Source organism: Podarcis cretensis, assembly GCF_951804945.1.
Source record: "Podarcis cretensis genome assembly, chromosome: 4".
NCBI lineage: Eukaryota > Metazoa > Chordata > Lepidosauria > Squamata > Lacertidae > Podarcis > Podarcis cretensis.
The window spans coordinates 60,671,460-60,699,418 of record NC_137173.1 but is presented as its reverse complement, the minus strand read 5'-3'; the positions used below and the strand labels follow the sequence as shown (position 1 = coordinate 60,699,418).

General features: G+C 43.4%; 2 protein-coding genes across 4 annotated transcripts in view; one reads left to right on the top strand and one right to left on the bottom strand.

The window, feature by feature from the left end:
- Positions 1–808: 808 nt before the first annotated feature.
- On the bottom strand, positions 809–9,674 carry DYNLT3 (dynein light chain Tctex-type 3). The gene is made up of 5 exons (XM_079974543.1): positions 9,504–9,674; positions 7,548–7,589; positions 6,170–6,293; positions 5,130–5,207; positions 809–3,593 (listed from the first exon to the last, which is right to left on the bottom strand). The coding sequence occupies exons 1-5, from the start codon at positions 9,531–9,533 to the stop codon at positions 3,517–3,519; spliced, it is 351 nt and encodes a 116-aa protein (XP_079830669.1). The 5' UTR covers positions 9,534–9,674; the 3' UTR covers positions 809–3,516.
- A 4,628-nt stretch (positions 9,675–14,302) lies between these two features.
- SYTL5 (synaptotagmin like 5) overlaps positions 14,303–27,959 on the top strand; it is a 60,493-nt gene continuing 46,836 nt past the window's right edge. Inside the window, exon 1 of one of the 3 annotated variants that reach the window (XM_079974507.1) lies at positions 14,303–14,523. The gene's annotated coding sequence lies outside the window, so the exon portion shown is untranslated. Of the gene's footprint in view, positions 14,524–15,106; positions 15,178–27,959 lie in introns of those variants that run through there. The other 2 variants (XM_079974511.1, XM_079974509.1) reach the window with 2 other exon arrangements.

Here is a 27,959-nt window from a genome sequence, read left to right as displayed (position 1 = left end):
GCGAGCCAACATTTATTCTAGCGCTGTTTTGATGGAACAGAAGGAAAATATGCACCAAGTATGGTAGTGACACCAGTTTCAGAAAAGTAGTCAGAGCTCTTTTTCAGCGCGAAGCACGAAAGGATCTCTAAATTAACATTTGAAACCAATGCTAAATACATAGGGTGAAATCCATAAGATCAGGCCAAAGGCCATGTGGTCCTGCATTCTATTTTCACAGTGGCTTATGCGAAGCCCAGAGACAGGACCCGAGTGCAACAGCACTCTCCCTGCTTGAGAATCCCTGCTACTGGCTTTCAGAGCATTCTGCCCCCCAACAATAAAGAACGTACCTATCAGTTAGTAGACACTGATAGCCTTGTCCTCCATAAATTTGTCTAATCCCCTTTTAAAGTCAACCCTAAGCGATTGCTATTTCTTGAAAAAGAAAATTCAAGAGTTTACGTGTTGTGTGAAGAAGTACTTTCTCTCTCCTGAATCTGCCAACATTCAGCTTCACTGAATGTCTCCTGAGATATTATATTGTGCAAGGCTGAATGAAATGAATGGGAGCTGTTCAGAAGCACACTGTGATCTCACATGGCTAGCACACACTTCAGTGGGGCCTGTGGAGGAGAATTTTATTGGGAATTGTGCCTAAAAAGCATTAGGTACAGTAGCTTGAGGGGTTGTTTTAACACAACAGAATATGACAAAGAAAGCTTGATCTCAACACATCAAGAAAGGACTAGAAGATAATTTTAGAACAGAAAATGCCCTATTAAATGCTCTAGCAATCATTTGCTTAATTCATCCGAAAGACACAGAGTATAGATAAGGCAGGCACCTTTTATTTTTATTTTGTTAGTTAAAACAAACTGTACCTATTTTAAAACCAATACCAGCATAATTTCTAGTGCAATCTTGCCATAAGATATATTGATGAGCGTTCGTTTTCTCAGCACGACTTAGATTCAACTGCATTTTTTAAAACCCAGAAATACAATTGCAAATAAAACCATCTAGTCTCAGTAACAGCGTCAGAAGTTTATTATAAAAAAAGAGTAAAAGGCAGATTGTACCTTTGTCTTTATTTTCTGGCCAAACCCTTTACTAGTAGTTGTTTCAGAAAACTGCATTCATCTGTATTCTATAGTGTTTCCGCCATCTGTAAAATGTTCTCTCTTCATTATTATCTTTTACTGCTTCAGGAAAAAGATGAACATAGCTTGCACCCAGAGAAAGAGCAAATTTTGAATCCAGAGCTGTGAGAGAACTTCGCATAGTATTTTAGTTCTGTTGCTGTAGATATGTACATTCATTTAAAGAGTACAGAGATATCTTTGTTCACGCTATAACAATATGGAATATAAACATGGTATTTGCTTAAATATGCAACTTTATTAACGAAAAACAGCTAGACCTTTGGTGCTTTACATATTATAATGTTAAAGTAATTCAAAGCAAAACCATTGCAATGATAAAAAAATTCTAAACATAAACTGCAACTGAAACCAGCTTGTTGCAGTGCTGACAAAAGGCAAAAATGCTTAATGCAACAGTATAGCTTCAAGTTCTACTAGGTATATAAATAACTGCAAAACAATGTAACTTTTTATGAAAAAATAGATTCCTATATACTAAACATATTTGCAAAGGTACTTAATATTTGATTGAGTGGTTCTTCAAGTTATTAGTTACAGATAGGTAGCCGTGTTGGTCTGCCATAGTGAAAACAAAATAAAAAAATTCCTTCCAGTAGCACCTTAAAGACCAACTAAGTTAGTTCTTGGTATGAGCTTTTGTGTGTATCTGAAGAAGTGTGCATGCACACGAAAGCTCATACCAAGAACTAACTTAGTTGGTCTTTAAGGTGCTACTGGAAGGAATTTTTTTATTTTGTTTCAAGTTATTAGGATTACCCACTTGAAGTGGAGAATTTTCTAATTTAGGTAGATCTAGAAAGCAAGAAGCATACTGTTGATTCCCTGCATGTTTACTCAGAAGTAAGTTCCACTCTCTTCAATGCAATTTTTTCTCAAGTAAGCACAGGATTGCAGAATTATTTTAACTAATAACATAAATAGCAAGGATTTATGGTCTAACTCTATGAACACTACTAGGAAGTAAGGACCGTAGCCAGTCAATTATTCTGTAAGTAACATACCTACAGCCTAAGTAAGTGCACCTTAAGACACAGACACGTCCCCACTTCAAATTATTCTATTTCCAAGTGCTACATATGAAACATTACTTTTATATAGTTTGAAATGAGCAAGCACAACTCTCTTCAAGAATCTGAAGAGCCAAAGGCTGGTCCTGCCTGGGAGATATGCAATAAAATGGTATCATGAGAGCATTGCTAAACTTTTAATGTCCTAATCTAAAGTATTTGCACATGTATTATCTGCACATTATTTTAATGCTTTTGGTTTGTGAGTTTGAGCTGATGCACCAAATATTAGTTAATGCACCAATAACTGATCCAAATGTTGCAGAATGTTTTAATATAATTTCCCTACTTTGATGAATGTGCCTTAAGAATTGTGCCACAGTGTAAGCACAGCCTTGCAGCATGAAAAATACATTCTTTTGCCGAACATTCATACCCTGTTTGAGAAAAGTAGGTACTTTGGCTTTATAAATTTTGTGCTTAAAACATGAAAATATTCTTTTACAACTTGTTGGGTTTTTCTGCTTCCTCCCCCTTCGCTGCTTAATTTATTATGCATTATAAATCACAAACACCAATAGTCTAAGCAGCAGTGGATTTCAAACTTACAGCTTTCAGGGAACTTTTTTCACCTGCTGTGGGACCTATTCATGCTGGAATTATGTTCTGGGTTGTGCACATGAGACTAGGTGGTAGCTGTTGCACTGCATCAAATGAGTGTGTGCATTATAGCAAACAACGCGCTCTCACAACTCTAGTTTTCAGGAGGCAGAGATCAGCCATTATACTGAAGCAGCACAGATGGGAGTGCAAGGATTCCTTGGAACACAGGTTTAAAACCACTATTCTAAGGCATCAACTTCCATAACTCAGAACCAATTGTGTGTGTGTGTGTGTGTGTGTGTGTGTGTGTGTGTTACAAATAATATTCTCTTCGACCTTACTAATTACATTTATATTAAGCTGCTGTGTATGAAGTGCCAGTGGTAATGTGGGGGCAAACATGCATTTTCTTATTTTTACGTAACTTTTCCAACACTTCTTGCAGGTTGCAGGGTGGGGAGCAGAGAGAAGCACAGTCCTAGAATGCTCAAAACATTGTCCTTTTTCTTTTACAGCTGGTCTCTAGCAAGCTGCCAGCTGGCTAAGCCGAACGATTACACTTTACTATAATATATACTATAATATACTATACTATAATATAATATATATTGTGCAGAGACTTCTTTTAAAAGCACATTTCCTGCTCTCTCTTTAGTGCATAAATATAGTTTTATTTAATAATTCTTACAATGTACTATAAGTAATTTGATAGTTTTGTTCTTAAAGGCTTTGGCATAACTTAGTGCGATTTGTCCAGTTTGCTACAGAATAATGGCTACAGCAAAGACATTGACGATGCAGTTCATAGTTCGGTTTTCCCATCGGACTGTGCAGGTACCTATAGTGGATTTAAGAAGAGAAAGCGGTCAAGTTCGATATTCATTCTTAAGAGGACAACTGAATAACCCGAACTCATTTACAAAAGATAATCCCTAGAGGCTGTCAAACATTGCTTTTGGTGACAGATCTGGGCCACAACCCTAAACACGCTTACAAAGAAGTAGATCTCTGTGAACTCTACAGAACATACTTCTGGCTAATCATTTTCATTCTCTTGGTCCCAACGCTTGCACAATAATGCATCTTAGGAGTCAGAAACTCAGAAAAATCCTTCATAGATGGTCACCGGGGTTAAATAGTATTAAAGCACACTACAGCATGGATTCAGTTTGTCAACAGGACTCTGATGGTGGGCATGTGATCTAGTCCAAGTTGCCATTCCTGTAGTTGACTAAGAACCTACAGCACTTTGAAAATCAAACCTTTTGCCAATGATAAAGAAGAGGAATGCTCTTATGAGGCCACAGGCAGCCCCCTGATTCTCTCCAGCTACTTCTTCTGTAAAAAAAAAAAAAGCCCTTGGGTGATCAACTCAGGTACCATGATGTGTTTTTCCTTTATGCTGGTGGCTACTGCTACCCCAGGCATAAAGCTATGGCCAGCTCAGTGCAATAAAACCGTATGCTTCGTTGCTAGGGTTCTTTTTACATTTTGTTGCATTTTTTGCTAAGCTGCCTTGAATGTGATTTTTCTTAGAAAGTAAGGACAACACCAGCGCTGGCGCACAGTTCAGCGTTTTCCTGCCGGTACTCAGCATAGCAGAAAACGAATACAAGTCTCATAGTGTAATATATTTAATCATGTAACTTACTGAGCACAAAACACGAAGAATATAAAGTTACAACAATATGAACATTCTTTCTTCGTTACAGTTTCGAGTCATAACGGTCACTGAAGTACTGGCATATATGATTACTTGGTGATTTGGTTTTTTTTAACCTTGTTAAGTTTAGTTCTTCTCTTTCAATTCTATAACTATGAATTTGGAACAGTCATGCTGAGGAGTGAAGTCCGCCAGAGCTGTTCAGCGCTTTGAACGATGTCTGCCCTCATGAACTAGCACCACCTATCCAGGAGAATAGTCTCTTATCTTTCATGATTCCTGGCAGTAAGACAGATTTGATCCAGAGAGTGAATGAAGTTCAAATACTACTCAAACTTAGGCATCAATAACGATTCCGTGTCAGATTTAAACTCATCTAAAGAAACAGTCCTTGGCCTTCTGCCAAAGCATTTTTTCCATGCAACCAAAAGCGATTGGTTCAGCCCTTTTCATTTTGGCCTGGCCTTATCAGCAGGGTTATATCTCTTTCTCATTTGGGGACCTGGATAAAGAAAGTGGGTAACATATAGTTTGGGTGAAATGATCCTAATTTCAGGCAGTACCTATTATATACCTATTATATCCTGGGGGCTATATGTGGGCTGCCAATTCAAACCGCCTTTCAACTGCAGCGTAATGTTTCACAACAATAAGTGAAAAGTCATTTTTTTCATGAAGTAGTTTGCTTCAATTCTGCAGGCAGGCACTTACCATCAGTTGTGGTATCCCAAAAACATGAGCTTGCTGTATGCAGACCAGCTCCACACTTCTGCATCACTGCACAGGTAACTGAAGACAGAACAAAATCCCATGTTTATCAATAAAGTAGGTTAATCAATCAGACTTCACTATTCCTTTATACAACTGAAAGGACTAAGTGGCGGTTAAAGTATGAATTAAAATCCCCTGCCTTTTCCCAAAAACAAATTCTATTGAATTATAATACTTAAGTTGCCACAAAAGCATGATCCTTTTTCTTTAAATTTCTTTTATTTAAGAAAGCAGTGAGACATATTCCTCCTCAAAATGGTGGGCTGCTTCCTGAACAGCCCTGATATTCTAGGCTTATAAAGTCTGTTGAAAATGCCTGGCTAATTTTCTGATGCAGATAATCAACAGCAGATGACCAATAAATGCCACGGGAATCTGAAAATAGAGCCCTCGCCAACCCGCCGCATCCCATATTATTATAGTAAAATGCATAATAAATTGGAGCAAAACTGCCTTCAATGCTCTCACGAAGGTGGGTGGGGTGCAGCACATAGAACCTTATATGCCTCATTCTACTAACGAAGTATATAGGAACGCGGGTGGCACTGTGGTCTAAACCACTGAGCCTAGGGCTTGCCGATCAGAATGTCGGCAGTTTGAATCCCCATGACGGGGTGAGCTCCCGTTGCTTGGCCCCAGCTCCTGCCAACCTAGCAGTTTGAAAGCACATCAAAGTGCAAGTAAATAAACAGGTACCGCTCTGGTGGGAAGATAAACAGCATTTCTGTGCGCTGCTCTGGTTTCGCCAGAAGCAGCTTAGTCATGTTGGCCACATGACCCGGAATAACTGTCTGCGGACAAACGTCGGCTCCCTCGGCCAGTAAAGCAAGATGAGCACCACAACCCCAGAGTTGTCTGTGACTGGAATTAACTGTCAGGGGTCCTTTACTTTACCTTTACTAACAAAAGTAGGCCTGAAATCATTTTCTCCCCATTAATTGTAAAATTAATATTAACTGCATATATGCACAGAATCTTACCAATGTACTTATACGTCTTCCCCAGTTTTACCAGTTGTGTTAAAGATTGTTCTACTATAGCTGCAGTCCACTGATTGACATTGTCGTGATTGTAATCTGCCTTGCCCAGAACACCTTCTATGCACTAAAAAGGAATAAAAATCTGATTAAATACAAGTATTAAAAATAGATAGTAGTATAAACATATATACTTTTAAGCCAGCCCCACTTTGTTATGTAAAGGAACTCAAATGTCAGAAAGAGATTCTCATTTGCCTCTTTTCCTAGGCTAGAGCTCCTAAATGGAGGCACATAAATCAGTAACTGAACTGTTTATACCATTCCCATCTCAGTGGTAAGAGTCATGTAACAAACATGCAGAATCCAGAAGAGCATTTTAATAATCTGAATTTCTTTCCCAACAGGACTAAAATATCCTGCTGAGCTGGATATATTATTGTAAATGGTACAATTCTGAGTTGCTGCAGCATTGAAATTCAGCCAGGGTGGTCCTATCGCCTCAGTATACTGAGCAGCTTCTCTGCCGGGGCTAACCGTGGGCCACAATCAAATAACAGTCAACATAACAACAGCTACAGAAATAAATCCAGTTGACTTCAAGGACAGTTAAATAGTTCACCTGCACAGGACTGCCATTTCAGTCACCATTACAAATTGTGTTCTACGGGGGGGGGGGGGGGGTAGCAGAATTCAACAGAACACATACAGAACACTTAGCGCTACTTAACATTACAGTGGAGTGTTATAAAGGCAGTATCCATAATTGTATTTTCATGAATCAAAAGGGTTCCTTCCATTCATGGAATGATTCCATTACAACAGAGGCTTCCCTCTAGCACAAGTAGGGGAAGTGATTTCCCCCTTATACCCCTCGCAGGCCCTACTGCCACCTCCCAGTGTTCCACAATGTCCACACTCCCTGGAGTAGATTGTCAGAGGACTGCGGGGGCGGGGGGATGTGAATTAGCAAACATCACCTTCCTCTTCTGTTAGCAAGAGAGTATGATCAAAGCCATTGGTCTTGCCATCAGAATGTACAAAATCTTAAACATCCAATATTGAAAATGTAGTATAAAGAGTTTGGATCTTGATAGTGCAATCCTATGCATGTCTATTCAGAAAAATGCCCCATTGAATTCAATTAGCTATATTCCCAATAGACGTCCATATGACTGCAGCTCAAGGGTGCAATATTAAACACAGCAAGGGAGCATGCCCCACTAATTTTAGTGGGACTTAGTTTTGAACAGGCAAGACAGGTTGTCTGGTGCAAGTCTTTCAGGGATACCCATTATTCCTGGAAACAGAAAACTGCAAAAATTCATTTTGTCACCAAAACACATAAATACTGTACTATATACTAAAATGTGCAACTTACATCTTTAATAATACTGTGCGCTTCTTCACCATTGAAGGCCATCTGTAATAATATAAGAGATTTATTTAATTAAATTATTATTTTTATCACCCTTCATAAAATTTAATTCTAGAGCTGCTTACACATTTTAGAATACAAAATATAAAATAAAATTGCAGCTGCCACACAGGTTTTGGAAGAAATAATGAACCAAGACAGAATTTATTTATTCAAAAAGTCCACAAAACTCTCCAAAACAAGGTCCATATATTCATAATCTTCATTTATTCTGGCGCTATCACCAGCTCATGAATTTGATGCACACGGCAGCTGCATAAATGCCAAATTCTTATATCTTACTGAAAACTACGTGTGTTATTAAAAAATCATAATCACCAGTGTCCCAAATGGATTTTACAATCACACAATTTCTGGCTGTGTCCTGAAATTCATGCATCAGCATCTAAGGTCTATGTCAAAGCTAATGTATCACATTATCATAGTGAGCAGTATCCTCTATGACACAAGACTGACACAGGATAAAACAAAACTACATCCTAAATTAGGGGTCAGCAACCTTTTTCAGCCATGGGCCGGTCCACCGTCCCTCAGACCATGTGGTGGGCCGGACTATATTTTTTTTGGGGGGGGGGAATGAACAAATTCCTATGCCCCACAAATAACACAGAGATGCATTTTAAATAAAAGCACACATTCTACTCATGTAAAAACACGTTGATTCCTGGACTGTCCGTGGGCCAGATTGAGAAGGCAATTGGGCCGGACCTGGTCCCCGGGCCTTAGTTTGCCTACCCCTGTCCTAAATGCTTTGACATGACAGTCAGACCCTCCAAAGGTTGTAGTCAGCATAGTTCTACTTAGGGTAGACCCACTGAAATTAAATAGGCTTAAACATGGGTCTGTTCTGATTATGATTGGCAATGGATACAACCCCAACTTTAAAAAAAAAAAAAAATACCAGGCTAAGCATGTCACAGAATCAAGGGATGACAGCAAAGGGAAGGGTCTGCAGGAAAAGGGAAGTGGGAAAAGAGCAGAGGGATTGTGTGTCTGAATGCTACCACATTAAAAAGATTCCCTGGATGCACACATAAAAACCCATCATATCAGGGAGAGTGCTACCCTTTCTCTTTTACACCATCCTTCTCTACCTGAATGAGGTTTTGTCTTCTCCTTTTTCAATTGTGTGCAGAGGGCGGCAGGCATTCAAACACGGGATTCTTGTCTGACGTGCTCCTCTTCCCACCCCCTCCTCCATCCTCCCTTGGCCTTAACCTTGGAATCCACTGAACTTTCAAATTGGGCTTCAAAGCAATGGCAGGCTCTTTTCACTACCTTATTTTGTTACCATCATCACCACCGCCTGCCATTATTCTGCAGTGGCCTCAATTGGCAGCGGGGGCGCGCGCGCGCGCAACCCTCCCCGTCCACGTGAGGACCGGCGTCGCAATGACAGCATTCTTGGGCGGACCAAGCCTCCCCCGCCTACGATCCCACAAGCGGCGCTTGCGATTGGCTGGGTGGAGACGTACACAAAATAAATAGATATATTAAGGGGGAAAAACCCTTGAGCCTGGTGACATTTTTATGCAGACCAGGCCCACCCACGTCGGAGCGAGACTGAAAAGCGCAAGCCGGCCTCTTAGGAAGTCATGGTTGTTATTGTTTTTTGCGCCCCTCTCCTCTCCCCCCCCCCTCCAGGCACACGCTTTAAAGCGGGTGGCCGGAACGGGAGGCGCCTCCGCCCCCGCGTGTCTGGAGTGGGGGGTCCCTAACCTAATTCTTCCTCCGCCCAAGTAGAAGCGCGCGCCACCGCCAAGCGCGAGATCCTTTCCTGCGCTGCGACGAGGGAAAACCAGGTCACTGCAGCCCGCCGGGGCGACAGGGAGCTTGGGCTGGGGCGAGGAGGGCGCCCCGCTCCCGCTGACCGGGGGAGGAGGGGGAAGTCCGTACTACCTCGTCGTTATGGGGGTGAAACTCTTCCATGGCCCCAGGAGCTGCCGCGGCGCGTCCCTATTCCCGGCAGTGGCGGAGGCGGCTCCGGTCCTCGCCCTGAGCCGCAGCTCCACCTTCCCTAAGCCGGAGGTGCGCAGAGAATGGCGCCACCCCCTCCTCCTCCGCCAGCTCCCTCTGCCGTCTGAAGGGAGCACTGGAGGCTCCCTCGAAGATGCCGCGGCCTCGCGCACACGCGCGCTTGTCGCTGGAGCGGAGCTGCCGGCACAAGCAAGCTTTTTTTCGCAGCGTCCGCACGACGTCGTCCGCATCGAAGCAGCAGCCCACAGTTTCCCCCTCTTCACCATGGAAAATCCGATTATTTAAGGTGCCAGCCACCCCTCCGCGACATTCCATACCCACCCCCCACCCCCGTCTGGAAACAACATTCTTCTTAGCGGGGTCGAGGCTCATTCTTGAAATCTGTCATCGATAACAGGGCTGAGTGCTGGAGTATTTGTGAAGAAAAACGTCTGCCACTTTCAGGCTCAAGGCGGCTTTTAAGGGCATGCACGTGTACGTGCATACACATACACAGACTGACGATAAAACGTTTTGGGGCAAAAGGCATAATGGCCTTTAGGTGGACTTCAGCCCCAACACTTTTTAGCAGGGTTGTCATAGTTGCCATATATTGCCTGTGATGTTGCTGTTAGCTGCTTTGAACCTGGTTTGCCATGGAAAAGTGACAAAGAAAAAAAGAGATGAAGATGGAGATTTGGTCCATAACTGAAGCCTATCCCACCCATATGACCCTTAAAATGGAAATACACTTGCCTGACTTCAATTCCCTGCTCTTTTAGGCCCCAGGCTAAAGGGATGCAAATGGAAGTGCAGTTAATTCCAGTCAGACTAATTCCTAGTCTCTGCTGCGATATTTCTTGGGGGTGTATGGGCCTCTGCTCCTGCCAGTTTGGAGGGCTTGCAGGAGGCAAGGGTTGTTCTTTGACCTCCCGGTATTTTTCCTTGCAGCCCAATCATACTTCTGAACAGGGAAGAAGTAGGGTGTTTCCATTTAAAGATATGGGCTCTTGAATATATGATGGGAAGGAATCACTGCAGGCTTCCCTGCAAAAATATTCTTAGTGTTTTGTATTAAGTCACCCAGGGCCAAAATTTCTCCCAAGATGCCCCAATTATGAGAGCCAGAGATCATTTTTATTTCATTTATTAATTACTTCTCATGAAACATCCCAAAGTGATTAAGCATAAAACATAAAAAATAGGGGAAATGACAACAACAAATACAAAAAACAATTTCAAATCCAATACACATACCGTAAAGATTGGAATAAGTGGGCAGAACCACCTTTAATCTTTCTTTGCTAAAGTGGCTTGAATCAGTAAGTACAGTGGTACCTTGGGTTACAGATGCTTCAGGTTACAGACACTGCTAACCCAGAAATGTTACCTCAGGTTACGAACTTTGCTTCAGGATCAGAACAGAAATCATGCAGCGGCGGCACAGTGGCAGCAGTGGGAGGCCCCATTAGCTAAAGTGGTACCTCGGGTTAAGAACAGTTTCAGGTTAAGAATGGACCTCCGGAACGAATTAAGTTCTTAACCCGAGGTACCACTGTACTGAACCATGCACAGGGCTGGAATCCACAGGATTGAGTCATGTGTAAAGTCAATTAAAATTACTTCTTGTGTTGATAAGAAAATGGTTGTAAAAATCTCTCCTTGGTGACCAGACAGTGATTGCAAAGGATCAATGATCTTTCGTAAAAAACACTGCTAATTCTTTATCATTAGTGTTCTGTTTACAGTGGTGGCAAAAATCAGCTCCAGAGGTGTAGTGGTAAAAATAGCCATGATATCTGACTTTGCCTACATATCTCTGTGCTTGGTGCTCCCCATCACACAGGGAAAGCAAAGCCCTTAATTGCAAATACTAAGCTACCCTAAGACAACAAAAGACTTCCCAGCATCTAGTAATTGTTCAACCCAGATGCAATACAGAGGTTGTATTGTGAATATTATTCTGAAACAACAGTGTTCCCACCAGAAAAACTCTAAGGCAATTAAGCAGCCTAGCAACATCCTTCGACATCAAAAATTGTCAAAGGGGTTTGGCAAAACTTAATAGTGTTTTAAACAAAGCCATATTTTCTTAGTTACCAATTTTCTGTTGGTGTAAGGGGAAAAAACAAGTATAAAATGAGAATTCCTGGATGCCAAGATCCAAGTTTGGGGCAAATACTCTTTCGTGACAGAACCCCAGCAGATATTTTAAATCACAAAATATGCAGCATGGAAATAAAGCATAGAAAAAATAGGCTGTTAGACTTAAAATATGTGTCCTTTAAAGTAAGTTCCAAAGTTTCCCTCTTCCCCTAGCATAGAAAAGTGTTTGGTAAGTAAAAAATCGTTTACTTACAATTTATCCAAAGGTCAGATTCATGTGCTTTTCCATACAGCATTTAGGAAAAGTTTCAGAGACAGTAAAACCTGGCTTAGTTACAGTGGTGAAAGTTCCTAAATTATTGGTATAGGTCACTCAAGAATGGTTGATGAGAGGCATACGGTTGAGCTGGAGTTACCAACTCAAACCTATTTATATGCTGAGCTTCTCAGGTAGACTGGGAGAGAACAATAGGCCTGATTACCTAGTTCAGGCTTCCTCAACCTTGGCCCTCCAGATGTTTTCGGCCTACAATTCCCATGATCCCTAGCTAGCAGGACCAGTGGTCAGGGATGATGGGAATTGTAGTCTCAAAACATCTGGAGGGGTGAGGTGAGGACCTAGTTCTTCCCAAGGTGAGGGGAAGTGGACACAGCTAAGCCTGGCAGGACAACTTACTCTATGGTATTAACTCATTCATGCATTAATTAGACTTAAGCATGTTGGTTATATGAGATATCTCACATTTTCTCCGGTCTTCATTATCCCCTCTGTTGCGATCAGATATAGAGCCACTTGTTTGCGAGAAAAGAACACTTGGCAAATGTTCTTTGAAGAAACAGGGCAACAATCAACAACAATTGTATCTAGGGACACAACAGTTTCTAAGAACCTAAGAGCCCTGCTACATCAGACCTAAAGCTCATCTAGTCCAACATCATGATCAACCAGAGGCCCATGTTAATGGAAGCCCCCAAAGAGAACATGAAGACTTTCCTCTAGGGTTCCCTAGCATTATTAAGAGGCATACAGTCTCCAATAACTAGTAGCCACTGAGGGGTAATGCCTCTAGTGGGGAACATGTTGTGCCCCTTCTGGGGTAGTTTGCCCAGCTTTGGTTCATACCCTGCACTCGGTTCTCACCTGTGGCTCCTACAAGTTGTCAGCATTTGACAGCAGCCACAACCTGGGGAATGGCTTTGACTGGCCAGCAAAACTAGGTGAGGGTAACCAATGGATCTCAAACCCTCAGTGAGTAGGGGAATTTTCCTGCATGCGAAGACAAGCTCTGCCAGATTGAGCAGATGAGACCAATAGTGGGCCCAACGGTCAAGAAGTTTTCTGCACATGTAGAGGGAAGTGAGGGGCAGATAGAGCTCATTAATCTGGGAGGGTGGTCCTTCAAGGAGAAGGAAAAGGCTGATCCTAAACTCCCACTACCTTGCAGGACATCTTTGGGATTGTTGTTTAGTCATTTAGTCATGTCTGACTCTTCGTGACCCCATGGACCAGAGCACACCAGGCACTTCTGTCTTCCACTGCCTCCCGCAGTTTGGTCAAACTCATGCTGATAGCTTCGAGAACACTGTCCAACCATCTCGTCCTCTGTCGTCCCCTTCTCCTTGTGCCCTCAATCTTTCCCAACATCAGGGTCTTTTCCAGGGAGTCTTCTCTTCTCATGAGGTGGCCCAAGTATTGGAGCCTCAGCTTCACAATCTGTCCTTCCAGTGAGCACTCAGGGCTGATTTCCTTAAGAATGGATAGGTTTGGTCTTCTTGCAGTCCATGGGGTTCTCAAGAGTCTCCTCCAGCACCATAATTCAAAAGCATCAATAAGAAAAGGCTAAGGAGTAAACCCTACACAAATCTGGAGCGGAGTTGCTAAGAAGGTTGGATAGCGACATTTAGGGCTCCTTCTAGCAACTCCTGCAGTAAAGCTGGTGCCAAGCCTATTGCTCTGCTTTCTCTTGCACCACATCAGCGAGGCTGGTGTGTGTGTGTGTGTGTGTCTTGTCGTCTGGTGGACAGCCCAGAAGCTCCATACAGACTGCCCAGGCTTGCATCCCAGGTGCTGCTAAAGCAGCAGTTTGACTTCACCCCCAGAGGCGCACTCCATTGACTCTCGAGACAGACGATAACAACAACAGCTGAGAGCCGCCTTCTCCATGAATTCACCTAAATCCCTTTTAACCATTCTTTATTTCATTTACTAATTAAATTTCTACACCGCCTTTCCTCCGAGAATCGCAGGGCGGTTTACGACATAAAAGCACAAAACTTGCAGTTTTGCCTGTCACTCCGCGTGCGCAAGGCAGGTGCCAAACTTTGCCCTCCTCCTTTACAGCCAGCACTGAAGCCATCGAAACCACCACTTCCTCCCCGCCCTTCTTCTTTCCTACTGAGACTTCTTAGCCAAGCCTCCCCAAATCCTTGCGCGCCCCTCCGAGGTCTTGCAAGCGCGCAAGGGGCTTGCCCTTCTTTCGGAAAGTCTTTCCCCCGCACACTGCCTACTGCCGCGGCGCTTCCCGAGCCGCGCCAGCAGAGGGCGCCTGAGGGGCGCAGCCGGCGTCCGCGGGCCGCTGTGCGCCAGCCCGGGCAGGGGTCTCGCTTCTCTGCACCGAGCCTCGGCGGCGGCGGCGGCGGCAACATCAACAGAGAGCCGCCCGCCGCGCTCCAGCTAGGAGGCGTCCCCAGGGCCCGGCTGCTGCGCTCGCCGGGGGCGGGAGGCTGGCGGAGGGGATGCTCCTCCTCGTGCAGGAGCTCAGCACCAGCAGCGGCCGGGCGGGAAGCCGCAGCAGTCTCGCTTGGGACCCGCGCCCAGGCGGCACGAAGAGCGAGAAGCGAGGACTTGACCCGGAGGGTAAGCTCGCCTCCTCCGGAGCGTCGGTTTCCCGCCAAGCAGTGTCCGGCTGGCCCCTTTAGCAGCCTCGACGGGGGGGGGGAGCGCCCGCGGGGGAGGCAGCTGCGCCACCCCCCTTCGGTTTCTCCTTCCCCCGGGGTCAAGTGAGGGGGAGAGACCTGGCCTCCCCCCCCCCTCGCGCTTCCATGGTAGAGTCCGCGTGCTTGGAAGGCGAGCGCGGAAAAGGCTGGTTGCGCCAGTCCCGCGCGGAGCGAAGAGGCGGGAGGAGCCGAGAAGAAGTCGGTGGACTTCTCTCCAGTGGCGTAGCGTGGGTTGTCAGCACCCGGGGCAAGGCAAGTCATTTGCGCCCCCTAACCCTACCCCTAACCCTAACCCCCAGATGTTGCGCCCGGGGCGGCCGGCCCCCCCTGCACCCCCCACGCTACGCCACTGCTTCTCTCCCCGGCTCGGAAAAAAGCGGAGTTTTACTTCAGGCGTTGACGGTTCGCGTTTTGAGACGGGAGGGAGAGAGATGCTCTTAGGAAAACGAAAAAACAGGATCCTGGCAAGTGCTGGGATTTTGAGGGTGGTTTTATTTATTTGTTTAGAAACGAGCGCCGGACGGGTCCCGAAGAAAGGCGCTCGTGTTGTTGCCCAGAACTAATTTCGCCTCAGGTTAGTGTTCCCGGGGGTTCGAGACTTGCGCAGCTGCACGTCTGCGACCAGGCTATCTGCGGGTCAGTTTCGGTCCGGGTTGTGCTGGGTGGATGGAAGCGCCGGGGGAGAGAGAGCCTTGCAGGCAGAAAGTCCCAGGTGCAATCGATTCCTGTCTCCCCCTCCCTCCTCCAGGTGTGGCTGAGGATTGGGGAAGACTCCTGCCTGAAACTCTGAAGAGCTGGTGCTAGTTAGAGTAGGATAACACTGAATAAGGCAGCTTTCCTATATTGGGGGGGGGGGTGTATGGAGCAGGTGATCTTTCCCTTTTGTATAACTGAGCTGTTTAAAAAATTAAGCATTTATTATTATTTAAACTATTTTATACTAGCTTTAATGCAAAAAATCCAAAGTGTTGAAGTAATACGAATTTAAAAATTGCATTAAAGCAAAATGCAATATAACATACAGTATGCAGAGAAATAGGTATGGCCACTGGGTTGCATTTGTTAAATTATCTACTGAAAATCCTAGACAAAACTCAAGAGGCAAGTTATATACCAGTTTTCAGGTTGATGAAAAGGCTCTTTGTATATATGACCTTGAAGGAGTCTACACATAAGGTTTGGGATGGTAACCAAGGGTTAGTTTCCACTAAGCCAGCTGCGATGTCCAGTCCACACCATGGCAGTTCAAGAACATCAGTTGAATTTACCAATGTAAGTATTGCCTGATGAAGAGGAGTCATATAACTCAGGATTTATGTAGGTGCTTTTTATTAAAAAAACTTTTTATCTGAGATTCATTCTACAGGTTTTAACAGGGTTTCCATATTTTTATGGCTGCCTCATCAACTCAGGATATTAAACATTGCTGTTTTGTGATACAACCACAAAATGTGGGAGAAGTTCAAAATTTAGCCAGTAAAGAAAATACATTACAAAAATTAAGAGAATGACAGGTTTTTCAAGGTGCCACAGGATAACCCCCAGAAAAAACTGGCTATTTTCCCTTAATTTGTATAAGACAGTGGTACCTCAGGTTACAGACGCTTCAGGTTACAGACTCCGCTAACCCAGAAATAGTACCTCAGGTTAAGAACTTTGCTTCAGGATGAGAACAGCAGTGGGAGGCTCCATTAGCTAAAGTGGTACCTTAGGTTAAGAACAGTTTCAGGTTAAGAACGGACCTCCAGAACGAATTAAGTTCTTAACCCGAGGTACCACTGTAACTGTTTATAGGCCAGGAACCAAAACAGTATTTCAGGTGTGCCTAGGGTTCTTGGTATGTCTTGTATAATTTTAGCTTTCACTGTTACTCCCCACCCTCCATATCATATCAAAATTTGTGGAACTCTCCTCTGGTTCAAAAGAGTTTTGCTGCACAGCACCGGCGTGTGTGGAAGCGAGGGATCATGTCCAAACCTTTCTTGGCTCATGTACCTATTCATGCGGTGGTTGTTAGATCTATGATAGAACTATTTAGTTCAGCTGTTCCTGTGGCAGAGCCATTAGTAAAGCACCATGTAATTTCACTTGCAGATCAAGGCAGTGATTTGAACAGGGATTTGGGAGGAACAATTAAACTCGCTACACATTACTGCCTACTTGTCCACTGTCATGTGCTCCCACTGCTGGTGTATGAAGCTGAGTACACATTATTTTAGACACAATCCATCTGTATCCCTTAGCTTTTTGAGAAAGGCTCTTTTGATGTGCTTCCCCTCAAACCAGTGGAAGCTGATGTGTGTACATTTCAGGCTGACATTGACCCATGCACAAATAAACTGGAGTTCACAGTGGAGAAACAAATTGGACGTGGTATGAAGATACCCCTGTCTCCTCTATGGTGTGTACAGCAGTGTTTAAAAAGCAACTTGAAACCCGGTGGGGGACCTCACTGAGTTTCAAGTCATAGACTTAGTTGAAAGGAAATTACAGTAACAGTCAAATTCTGTGCATCCTGACTAGGAAGTGTCCCTCTGTAATCAGTGGGGCTTAATGCTATGTCAGTGTTACAGCCTAAACTGCAACCTAAATTGCAGTGTTGCAGACAGAATTGCAGCCTAAAGCATATTATTTCTGTGGGTTCAAAAATTGACATGTATTCCTGTGAGTAACTTGCTCAGTTTTTTCCCCTCATTGTAGAGTAGGTGGGGTTCTAACTGAATGGATATTGGTTTTTGGTGTTGGCTTTTTGTGGTCTTCTGTTGTGAAACAGTGTTAAGTTCTCATTACCTTACCTACTTTAATTCCTGATTTCATGCAGATGAAGATCCAAGGTTAGATTTGGGCCCTGTATTTGCAAGCCTGGAGGAGCTATCGCTGGCAGAGGAAGAGGAGTGTGGGGGGAATGCACTGCCCCCAGTAGTGTGATCCTGGTGGGGTGCCATTGCAGCTACTTCCCCCACCCACACTAGGTGCCATGCCCCCACAGGCGATGTGCCATGCCCCCAGGATGCATGCAAGCCCCTGTGGGCGGTGCACCATGCTCCCACCTGCTCTCCCCCCCCCCAGTGCCAGAGCATGAAGCTTCACCACTGTGAGCTATCATTTGGAGTGAAAATAGTGAGGAAACATATTGGCTGTAATTGGGAGTCAAGGCTTTTCCCTATGGCTAGACACTTAAGCTTCAGTTAGACAAAGTATTTAGATCCTGAATAAGTGTGTTCCATCAGAAGTAGCAATAATGTACCTTTCAGGCATATACCCTCTGCTTTTGTCTAGCAAAATGCCCACCATTATAATGGCTGGAATGTATGAGAGAGTAGAGGGAAGTCTTCTACTGTAATACAAAGAGGGAGCAGGAAAATATTGCAGTGTCCTCTGCAGGCTGAGGTGGAGTTTGTTCAGTGCACCTTTGTTGTATCCCCTCTTCATAATTTCTGTTAATGAGTGACACACATGCTATAACTTCATTTGCATGTAGCACTCAGCCAAATCGTGGCTTAGTACCAAGGACCAAATTTGCAAATATCCTGTTGAGGATATTGTGGCCACCTAGCTCCTTCTGTGGCTATTTTGCTACTGTGCTGGACTAAGCCATGGTTTGATTTAGCCTGTTATCTGAACCTGGACCTGTGGTCTAATTCTCAGGCAAACCACCTTGGTAAGCTCACAAGCCCAGGTTCAAGCAACACACTGACTCGTGACTTACCACAGTAGAGCAGCAGAATGACTGCAGGAGGAGCAAAGTGGCTGTGAGCTATCTGGGAACCTGCACATTCGCTAATTTGTGCTAAGTTATAGTTTACCTTAGTATGACATGTGAACCTGTGTCAGCAGTAGAAATCAGGGTTTGCTCTCATAGCAGTGGTCTGAAGGGCAACACCTTTTATTTCCCTATTGGGATGAATAACAAGCACTTGTTTACATGGGAGAGATAAAGGACTGCACTTGGGATTACCATTCAGATGGCTGCTCAGCCTGACCCGTGCCTCTAATCTCAGTCATCAAGATTCAGACCTGCTACTTCAGCATAGCTCCTCTTAGTTCTGTTTCTTGAGGCGCTTCTAGAATGTCACTGTTCTGAGGTGGGATTCAGTCACATACTGGCAAATTCAGGTTGCACAATTATAGTTGTTTGGGAGGTCTTGAGCAGAAAACTCATGTCACTCAGAGGGCTTTTTATGATAAAGTGAGGTGAAAGTGTACTGGAAAGTGAGAGAAATAACACCTGTTTTGACATAACACCATCTAACCTCCCCACAAACAAATCAGAACAAGCTCTCTTTAAACTGCTGTTGTCTAACCTCCCTGTCAAATCAAGATGAATAAACGGGTTTTCTGGAAGCACCCTTGGTTTCACTAAAATGTTATCTATGTGTAATATAGTTTTAGACAGAGAACATCTCGTCTCCTATTCGTTAGCATTCTTAAACTAAGACCAGACAGATCATTCTTCTGACTGGGATTAGTTTAAGAATGCTAACCCTTCATGCCTGGCTGCTTCCAGACTACTTTGGATTCAGTATATGTAGCCAAAATGTATCCATTTATAGTATCTGCATAATAAAGAGCATTCTTTACCCTTTCAGTACATTGCTGCAATATGGAATAAAAATGCAACTTTTACAATAAATTGTACATCGGGAGTTGGCAAGTGTTTCCTGAAATTGCTTAAGCAAGTTTTTAAACTCATGGTTTTGGAAGAAGGCAGGAAGAAAGTAGATAACTGAAAAGTAGTTTATTTACAAAGCATGTCTTAAAAAATATCTCTGCAGCAATGTCCATTCCTGCTTGAAATGTCTTGAACAGAGGAGTCAGAGAACTGCAGTGATGTAAGCAAGAGAGTATGAGTCATGGTGTCTGAAAAGGAAGCCGATAAACCTCTTCATCGGTGGACACAGAACAATTTCAAAGCTTGTATAAGCAAGGTGGAGATCTGATTAAGTTTCACTTGATGACGACAGATCTGCTCTTCAGCACGCAGTATATCTAGGATGACATTCACAAAGTTTACTAAGGAATTAAACTTGCAATGCAAAAGAAAGGAAGAGAGCAAAGGAAAAGAGCTGCAACATAAACCCATATTGGATTTTACAGCAGTTATGGGGGGGGGGGAGAGAATGCAGAACGTTACAAATATTTTTCTAGTAGAGTTCAAGAGTCAGATGCTTTTTGAAAAAGGATGATAATCAAGTAAGGAATTCAGGAGTGTACTGGCTGCTTTCTAGTCTAGATGGATTCTACATTCTGTTGTCCATAAGGGTGAGTGTGGTTACTTGATATGCACTTGAAAACCCTCCCCTTAATTAGGTTGTCCTCTTCCTCCCTGCAGGTGTCCCAGGTGGTGATTGTGATCTTGATATAAACCACTCACAATGTCACTGGATAGATGTGGTGTCCATCCCACCACCCATTGTTAGGTAACACAAAATCAATCTGCTATGAGCTCTTTTTTTTTGGAATGAAACCAGTTTCTGAGGAAGTGCTTTCAGCAATAGAAACATGCAATAGAAAACAATTACGGTAATTTCCGATGATTCTAGGCTAAAATGTTGTGTGTATGTAGCCCAAGGCTGCATGTACGTCATACATCTAAAACATATTTCCCCCAAAGTGGCAGTGGAACTGTAGTTTACTACCACTTATAGAGCAACAATCCCTACCAGCCTTAACAAACTACAGTTTCAAGGTTTCTTTTGAGGGAGGGACAATGGCTTTAAATGTATGGTGTGTACACAGCCTCACAAGGGTGGAGAACAGAAAGGTAAATAGGGAAATGCTCACTTTCAGTTACATTTCTTCTAATGCATATTGCTCCTCAGGAGTCCTTGCTTTCATGAGAATTCTGTGGAAAGAGCTGGGAGAGCTGCAATTTAGGGAATGATGTCAGCAGAGAGCGTGAGTCATCAGTTTTTATTTAGGAGGAAGGTTACATTTATCGGAACTTAAGAAGCTGCTTAATGCAGAGTCAGGCCACTGGTCCGTAGAATAATAGAATCATAGATCTGCAGAGTTGGAAGGGACCACGAGGCTCATCTAGTCCGTCTCCCTGCAATGCAGGAATCGTTTTGCTCAATGTGGGGCTTGAAACCACAACCCTGAGATTGTACACTGGCCAGCAGTGGTTCTTCAGGATTTCAGGAAGCGGGTATTTTCAGCCCTACCTGGAGTTGCTGAGGATTGAACCTGGGACTTTCTGCATGCAAAGCAGATGCTCTCCTATTGAGCTTCTTATTGTTGGTTTCTGGAGAAATTGAAAGCTGGTGCAAGCAAGGTGCCATTATCACAGTACTGAGTTTCACTTAACAACGGTAGACTTGACCTGATTGTGGCTCTTCTAGTAGTTTTCTTTTTCACATTGCACATTACAGTTTGCAAAGTGAAAGTGCAAATAACAGGTGCAGCCAGGATCATCTGGACCTTTGGTAATGCACTCTGTGTGTGTGAGAGAGTGTATAGGGAATGGATGTGTTTAACCTTCTTACCACCTGACATTTCTCTGCTTCAACTCACCTCAAGCTGCTGTGGAACTCTTGCACTCAGTAGTGTTCAACATAATATCAGTTACTGAAATCAGTGCTAAGATGGTTCCTGTCCTTAGGTTTACGATCTAATAGGGCATGACACATGAGAAAAATATGAATGGGAAGGAGGAGGGAAAAGCAAATTCAGGTGCAGGTTCTTAAATTACAGTTGTTATTATTATTATACAGTTATATAGTTCTGTCTATGCAGATTCTGGATGTCTTGGAGGGCATCAACTTCCCACTGATGTCACTAGCGGTTCTGACTGCCTTGCCCTTGATAGAGAGCAGTTCCTCTCCAGAAGCATTTTTTCACCCCACCCCAATCAGATATGGCAGGAGAGCTGGCAACAGTGTCCAAGCCAGAAGGACAGGGCTGCTCCTGCCACACAGTTCTTTCCTCAGACAGAATTTGTGACCAAGTCCAAAATTACAGCTCTGTAGAAGATCTGCGGGATGCAGATGGTGCTGTGGGTTAAACCACAGAGCCTAGGACTTGCCGATCAGAAGGTCGGCGGTTCGAATCCCTGTGACGGGGTGAGCTCCCATTGCTCGGTCCCTGCTCCTGCCAGCTTAGCAGTTCAAAAGCATGTCAAAGTGCAAGTAGATAAATAGGTACCGCTCCGGCAGGAAGGTAAATGGCATCTCCGTGCGCTGCTCTGGTTTTTCCAGAAGCGGCTTAGTCACACTGGCCACATGACCCGGAAGCTGTACACCTGCTCCCTCGGCCAGTAAAGCGAGATGAGCGCCGCAACCCCAGAGTCGGTCACGACTGGACCTAATGGTCAGGGGTCCCTTTACCTTTAGAAGATCTGCAGTTTTTAACCAATATGGGATTGGCGTTTCAGGATCTGGGACATCATTCTCATGGATGAAATTTATGTGGGAAGTTCAAAGCTTCACAGATAGTATGTCCTCTGAAGTTTATTTCAAGCATTGGTTTCTAGTTCATAATTGGTTTCTGCTATTTCTTTGGAATAGCATTCTGGTGTTGCTAAGAAACTAATTTACTCATAAATATTCATTTGTAACAAAGTATTCAGACAAATTACCAGACATTTGGTATTTTTTAAATTGGAAAATACCCATTTCCTAGGAGAATCCTGGGCATAGTCTCATGGTTAGCGATCAGAGCGGGGCCTTTTCTGTACATGGATAGTTTTAACACTGCCAGTTCAGTGAATGCCTCTAATATGGGAACTGACCAGAATGGTGACAAATGCAGCAATTATTATTTTTGGGAGGAGGCAGATTAGAATAGATTGACCATTGCATCTAGTCATGCCCTAAAGTACTATGCCAGAGGACTGATTTCAGCAAACATTTCATGGTCAGATTATTATACTGTGTGTGAAAAGCACAGAGTCTCTGTTAGAAAAGGGAGAGCTTATATAGGCCTGCTGGGTATAACGTTTTAAAGAATTGGGTTTTGTACATATATCTATTACTAGCCCATGTTCAAAAGGGAATAAACTACCAACAATAGCATGTTTGAGGACTCTGATTTTGATGGGTATTAGAAGACTTATTAAACTACAGTTCAAATACCCAGAAACGTCAGCTGGAAGATCGTTCTATTTGAAGAGTTGTCCATCTGTCATCCAGATTTTTGTGCAGTTTTACCACTAGCACGTGCAGTGTGACAGAACTCTTCATTCTGACACAATTCAGTAAGCTGGAGACAAGCCTCATTATTACTCTTTAAAAACAATAAATGTACTGAGACCTGACAATTAGCCAGTGAGGAGCAGGAGTTCCGAAAAAGCATTACTGAGGGAAGAGAGCTTGACTTTGCTACAGCTCATTGGCTAGTCTGGAGAACTTAGCCATGAGCCTGGGTTGGGCCAATGTGCTAAGTCAAAACCTGGCCTGGCTTGGCAAAGTATAGCAGCAAAAGGATTGGAGAGCCGCAAATTGGCATGTGAAGTCCAGGTTATTACCGTATTTTTCGCTCTAGAAGACTGCACCAGACCATAAGACTGCACCAGACCATAAGACGCACCAGACCATAAGACCATAAGACCATAGTTTTTTGGAGGAGGAAAACAAGAAAAAAAAATTCTGAATCTCAGAAGCTAGAACATTCAAATATTCTGAATCTCAGAAGCTAGAACAACAAGAGGGATTGCTACGCAGCAAAAGCAGCAATCCCTCTTGCTGTTCTGGCTTCTGGGATAGCTGCGCAGCCCGCATTCGCTCTATAAGACACACACACATTTCCCCTTACTTTTTAGGAGGGAAAAAGTGAGTCTTATAGAGCAAAAAATATGGTATCTCTTGAAAACTCCATGCTGAAATTAGATGCAATATTAGATTCTTGATCCCTAAAACTACTGTTCCTTTCTAAGTTAAAAGAGATTTGGAAACTCTTCTTTATATTAGCAAATGGTCACAGGGTCCCTGGCTTATGATAAGCCCCAATCTTCTGAAAATTTGTGATAATTTATTGGCAGGGTAGGGTAGGTTTGTTGCTCAGCCCTTTCCCACAGTGGGCAAGATGTTCTCTGCAGTCCCTGCAGGGACTTAGTTCTGGTGTCAAATGTTTACTTTGTTATATGAGATTTCTTCCTAATTTGAACTCAAGATGCCTCCATAAATATGACCTCTACATGAGGCAAACAGTGCAGATCTGTTCAACTTTGCCTCACTGGTCTTGCAAGTTCCTCTTGGGTGGCACAGAATTGGAATCTTGTAAAGCTGTTAGACAAGTATAACTAACTAACTAACTAACTAACTAACTAACTAACTAACAGCAGGGCCGACTCAATACATTTTGCTGCCTAACATGAAGGACAAGACAGCATCTCGCATTCCATATAAAGCAATTGACTGAAATGGCATTGCATCTTACTCAATACTAGGTTCTTGCTGTTTTTAAACAGATCTTCCAACTGCACAAATTCCCATTAGATACTCCACACTAAAATAAAAAAGTGGACTGAGCACAAAGCCTTATTTGCCCCTTGCACCCTGTTTTAGTGGCCGCTTCCTATCTACCATACAGTGACAATTCATTTATGAATCTTCCTTAGTTTAGTAACAACAGGCACAAAAAACCCACAAGGGTACTGTCAGGGAACTGCCATCGGAGCCAGAGGCGGAGGGAAGGCTCCAGAGGGATGCCGGAGAGGGTCCCAGTAGGGAGAGAGGCAGCCCATCTGCTGGGGAAGGAAATCAGTGTAGCACCAGTGGAGGAGGGGGGCAGATGGGGGAATCGGAGAGAAGGCTCCAGGACTCCTTGCCGGAGACCAGCGGGGAGAGCACGGGTCCTCCGCTGCCCACACCCTCCCTGCGCAGGGAGAGTAGGAGGAGACTGGGCGTCAAAGAACTTCTGTGCTGGAAGAAGTTCAAGAAACGCCCACTGACGGATTCTGCCAGCGATTGAGACAGCCACGGATGGGTGGCTGTCCGGACAGAAAGGGCTCACCCAGGTAACCCAGCCAGGTGTGGCACCAACTTACGCACGAGCAACCCCCTAGAACCATTACAGGTACTATAAGGGTACTTACAAAGATGAGACAAAGCATTAACCACCTGAAGGTGAAGAAGAGGAGGTTCCAGCCATTTTATTTTAAGCATGAAAACAGAGAACATTCTACACACACACACACACACACACACACATTTCTCCCCCAACTCTATGTTTTATGTCTACCTGTGCACGCACACCCACCCCCCTACACCCCTTCTTCAACACTGGTGACAGGATAGTGCCCTCTACCACACCTGAATTTAGGGGGTCTAGGACAGGCAGCAGAGCATACACAGGCCTGTCCTCTAGCAAGAACAGATACACCTTAGGAGAGTGAGGGAGGGAGAGCTGCAGCTCCTGCCCTCCAACACCTGTTGCCTGATGCAGTTTCTATACTTTGCCTAACAGTAGAGAATAACATTTTCCAGGCAATGTACAGTAATGGTGTATAGTAGAATGTGTTGATAAAGTTCTACAGATTGTAATGAAACCAGATGGTATTTGTAAGTGGAATTATCCTTTCTACCACCATTTATTTAACATTTCTTTGTCATAGAAAATTAGTGCAACAAAATTATTTGCATCACAGTGTGGTTCACTGCTAAGGCCCTGTTTGCATCTTTTGAGTAGGTTATTTCAGAGCTATAACATGTCTGAAATTGCAAAGCATAGCCCAAATGTAGCCCTTGTACTTCCCCCTTTGAAGTTCAGGTTTCTCATCTAAAGGAGTGCAGCTGATTTTTGTCATGTTACCTAAACCCGATTTCTGCTATTTGGTGTTGAAAAGGAAATTGAACAGATGTGTAGCTTAATTTCTTCTTATTAATAGCCTAATCTCAAAAATTGAAACAATTTATATAAAAAGCTTTTTCTAAAGGCCGTATTGAGCATGTAGACTGTGCTACTGAATAATTTAAATCTTATAAATACTGTGCAAGGACTTGATTCATTAACATTAGCCTGTCATGCTTAAAGGCCAATAATTCTAGAAAGATAACTTGTTGCTCTTCCTTGCCTGGTATTAATCACCCAGACATTAATAAGTGGACACGGGAACAGGCAGCAAGTGTGCATTCGTTTTCATCCCAAGATTTGTTTCTGGCATTTTAAGAGAGCTGCACTTCTTCTTTTTAATTCCTCAAATAAAATGATGTCAGCTTACCAAAAGCGGGTTGTTGAAAGGGAAGTTCCAGCTTCATAGAGCTGTAGGGAAGAGAAACGAAACTATTTAAATATTCCACGGAGACCACAGAAGAGCCTTTGGAAACAATTGTTTTCACGGGGAATTGGAACAAGGGAACATATATTTATGAGAATTGTGTAAACCTGGGATTCTTTTTCTCTAACCTTTTAAAATACTGTGTTCTGCAGGTGCCTATCAGATGTCATTAATGTTTTTGATAGCCACCTGTTGTGATAAGGATTAACATTTCTGGATTGCCAGGTTGAAATGTTTTAAATACTGTCATTTAGTATTTTGATAGTAGATTTCTCGTTGACGATAATGACCTTTTCCCATTTCCTGTATTTCATTGCTCATCAAAAATAAGGTAAAGTGGCATGCATATATATGCATGCAGTGGTCTTTTTATGTGAAGTAAAATATGTTTAAATTTAGAAAACAGTATTGCTTCCATAGCTGTTAAGAGAGGGAAGTCTCATTACAGATTGTTTAGTAGGCTGTTGACTGTTTTCATAATAAATTTATGTTTCGGGATGTTCTGTTTTGGTTTATTGAAGATTTTATGTTTTGTTTAAATTGCGTAGACATATTTTAAAATAAGAGTTTTGAAATGATAGTTTTTTTAAAAAAATATTGGTGATGGTTTTTGATGTTGTTGTAAACTGGGCAGGGTACACTGTGGGAAAACAGAATACAAATAAAGTTGCTAACACAGTGATCCCAACTAAATCCATTGGAAGGAGACAGGATCACTCCTAAGTCCACTTGTAATGTTGGAGGCTAAAGATATACTAGCGTAGCGATTCTACAATTCTGTAGCTTCATTGTTGCACCAGTGGGAACTACTGCTGGTAAAACCCTGTCAGTGCAAGGGAAGATCAGAAGCTAGTTGGAATTCTGTGTTCCTTGGTTAGTCCCTCCCTTTAATAGTAGTATATGAAAATGTGTAAGTTAAAACTCTCAAATTTAAGTTAAAAGAGATTTTTAAATGAGTGTTTCCCTCCCCCTCCCCCCGTCCAACCAGCCACAGTAGAGGAAAGGATTCAGCTAATTGTGGAGTACATAAGCCTTTTTCAGAGAACATTGACTGCAAGTACATGGCATAGGACTACATAACTCTGCCTCAATGCTTATAGAGCTGGAAGCCCTCAAGTGGAGACATTAGTGATGTGTCATTGGGCAAAGAGGGAACACTTTGCACTAATGGCAGATAACTAACAGCCAGAGAGGACAAAAAGAAAGGAAGAGAAGATGTATAACACTTGGCTTCTCAGAACCCTAATGGGTTCATTCTCTCATCAGGGGATGAGACACTATGCTTCAAAGCATGATGCCACCAATAACTTCATCCCTCTTGTTGAAGCTTTCTCAGAAAATAGTGGGGGATATGGGAGGTTTCTTCAGCAACCAAGGACATAATATGTCTTCCACCTCCACCCTTTGCATGAGGGAAAGCTGTTTATGTTCACTGTGCTAACAACTGTTACTCAGTAGGTTGTGAGAATGTCTCCCATTCAGAGGACCCTAAGTTTGCCATCTGCAGTAAGTGGTTTAGTGCCAGCAAACCCAAGATTGTGGCAGAGCTTTGTTTTTAAATACACAAATCTGCCACTGTTGTGTTTACTATTTGCCCTCTGTGTGTTCAGAGTGTAGTGCAGTAAAGTCACAATTTTTGTTGGCTTCCAAACAAGATTCTTATGCTAAGACACTCATGTGAGATTGTGTGTGTGTGATCATTACTTCTTTCTATTTCTTTTATCCTCTTGGCTTAAAGATATCAAATAGCAAATGTAGCAGTAGAATTAGACAACTTGATGTCCTGTTGAGCAAATGAAAGGAGGTCAGCAAGACCTAACAACCTGCTGTAGTCTGCAGTCTGGAAAGAATCTTCTTCTAACCACTGTGGAATTTAACACTGTCAGAACGTTTTCTGTGTGTGTGGTTTTTTTAAATGCTGTGAAGCATATTCAAGACTGGCTCTGTGAAAAGAGATTCTCTTAATACAAGGATGGGCCTTGCGTGTCAGGAGACGGTATTTCTCTCTTGTTCTGTAGCCTACATCTTGTCCTGGCACTGCCTACAATTAGACGCTGGTGGTTAACAATGGCCAGCAGCGGCGCCTCCGACAATGGCTGATTCCCTCTGATTCAGAGGGAGACAGCTCCACAGAAATCGGG

What these genes read in the sequence shown, in the direction of transcription:
- DYNLT3 (XM_079974543.1), bottom strand. Translation starts at nt 9,533, where the DNA reads ATGGAAGAGTTTCACCCCCATAACGACGAG. An exon ending in TTCACCCCCATAACGACGAG is followed by an intron (nt 7,590 to 9,503) that starts GTAGTACGGACT and finishes ATATTATTACAG; the next exon opens with ATGGCCTTCAATGGTGAAGA. An exon ending in TTGGGATACCACAACTGATG is followed by an intron (nt 3,594 to 5,129) that starts GTAAGTGCCTGC and finishes AATCCACTATAG; the next exon opens with GTACCTGCACAGTCCGATGG.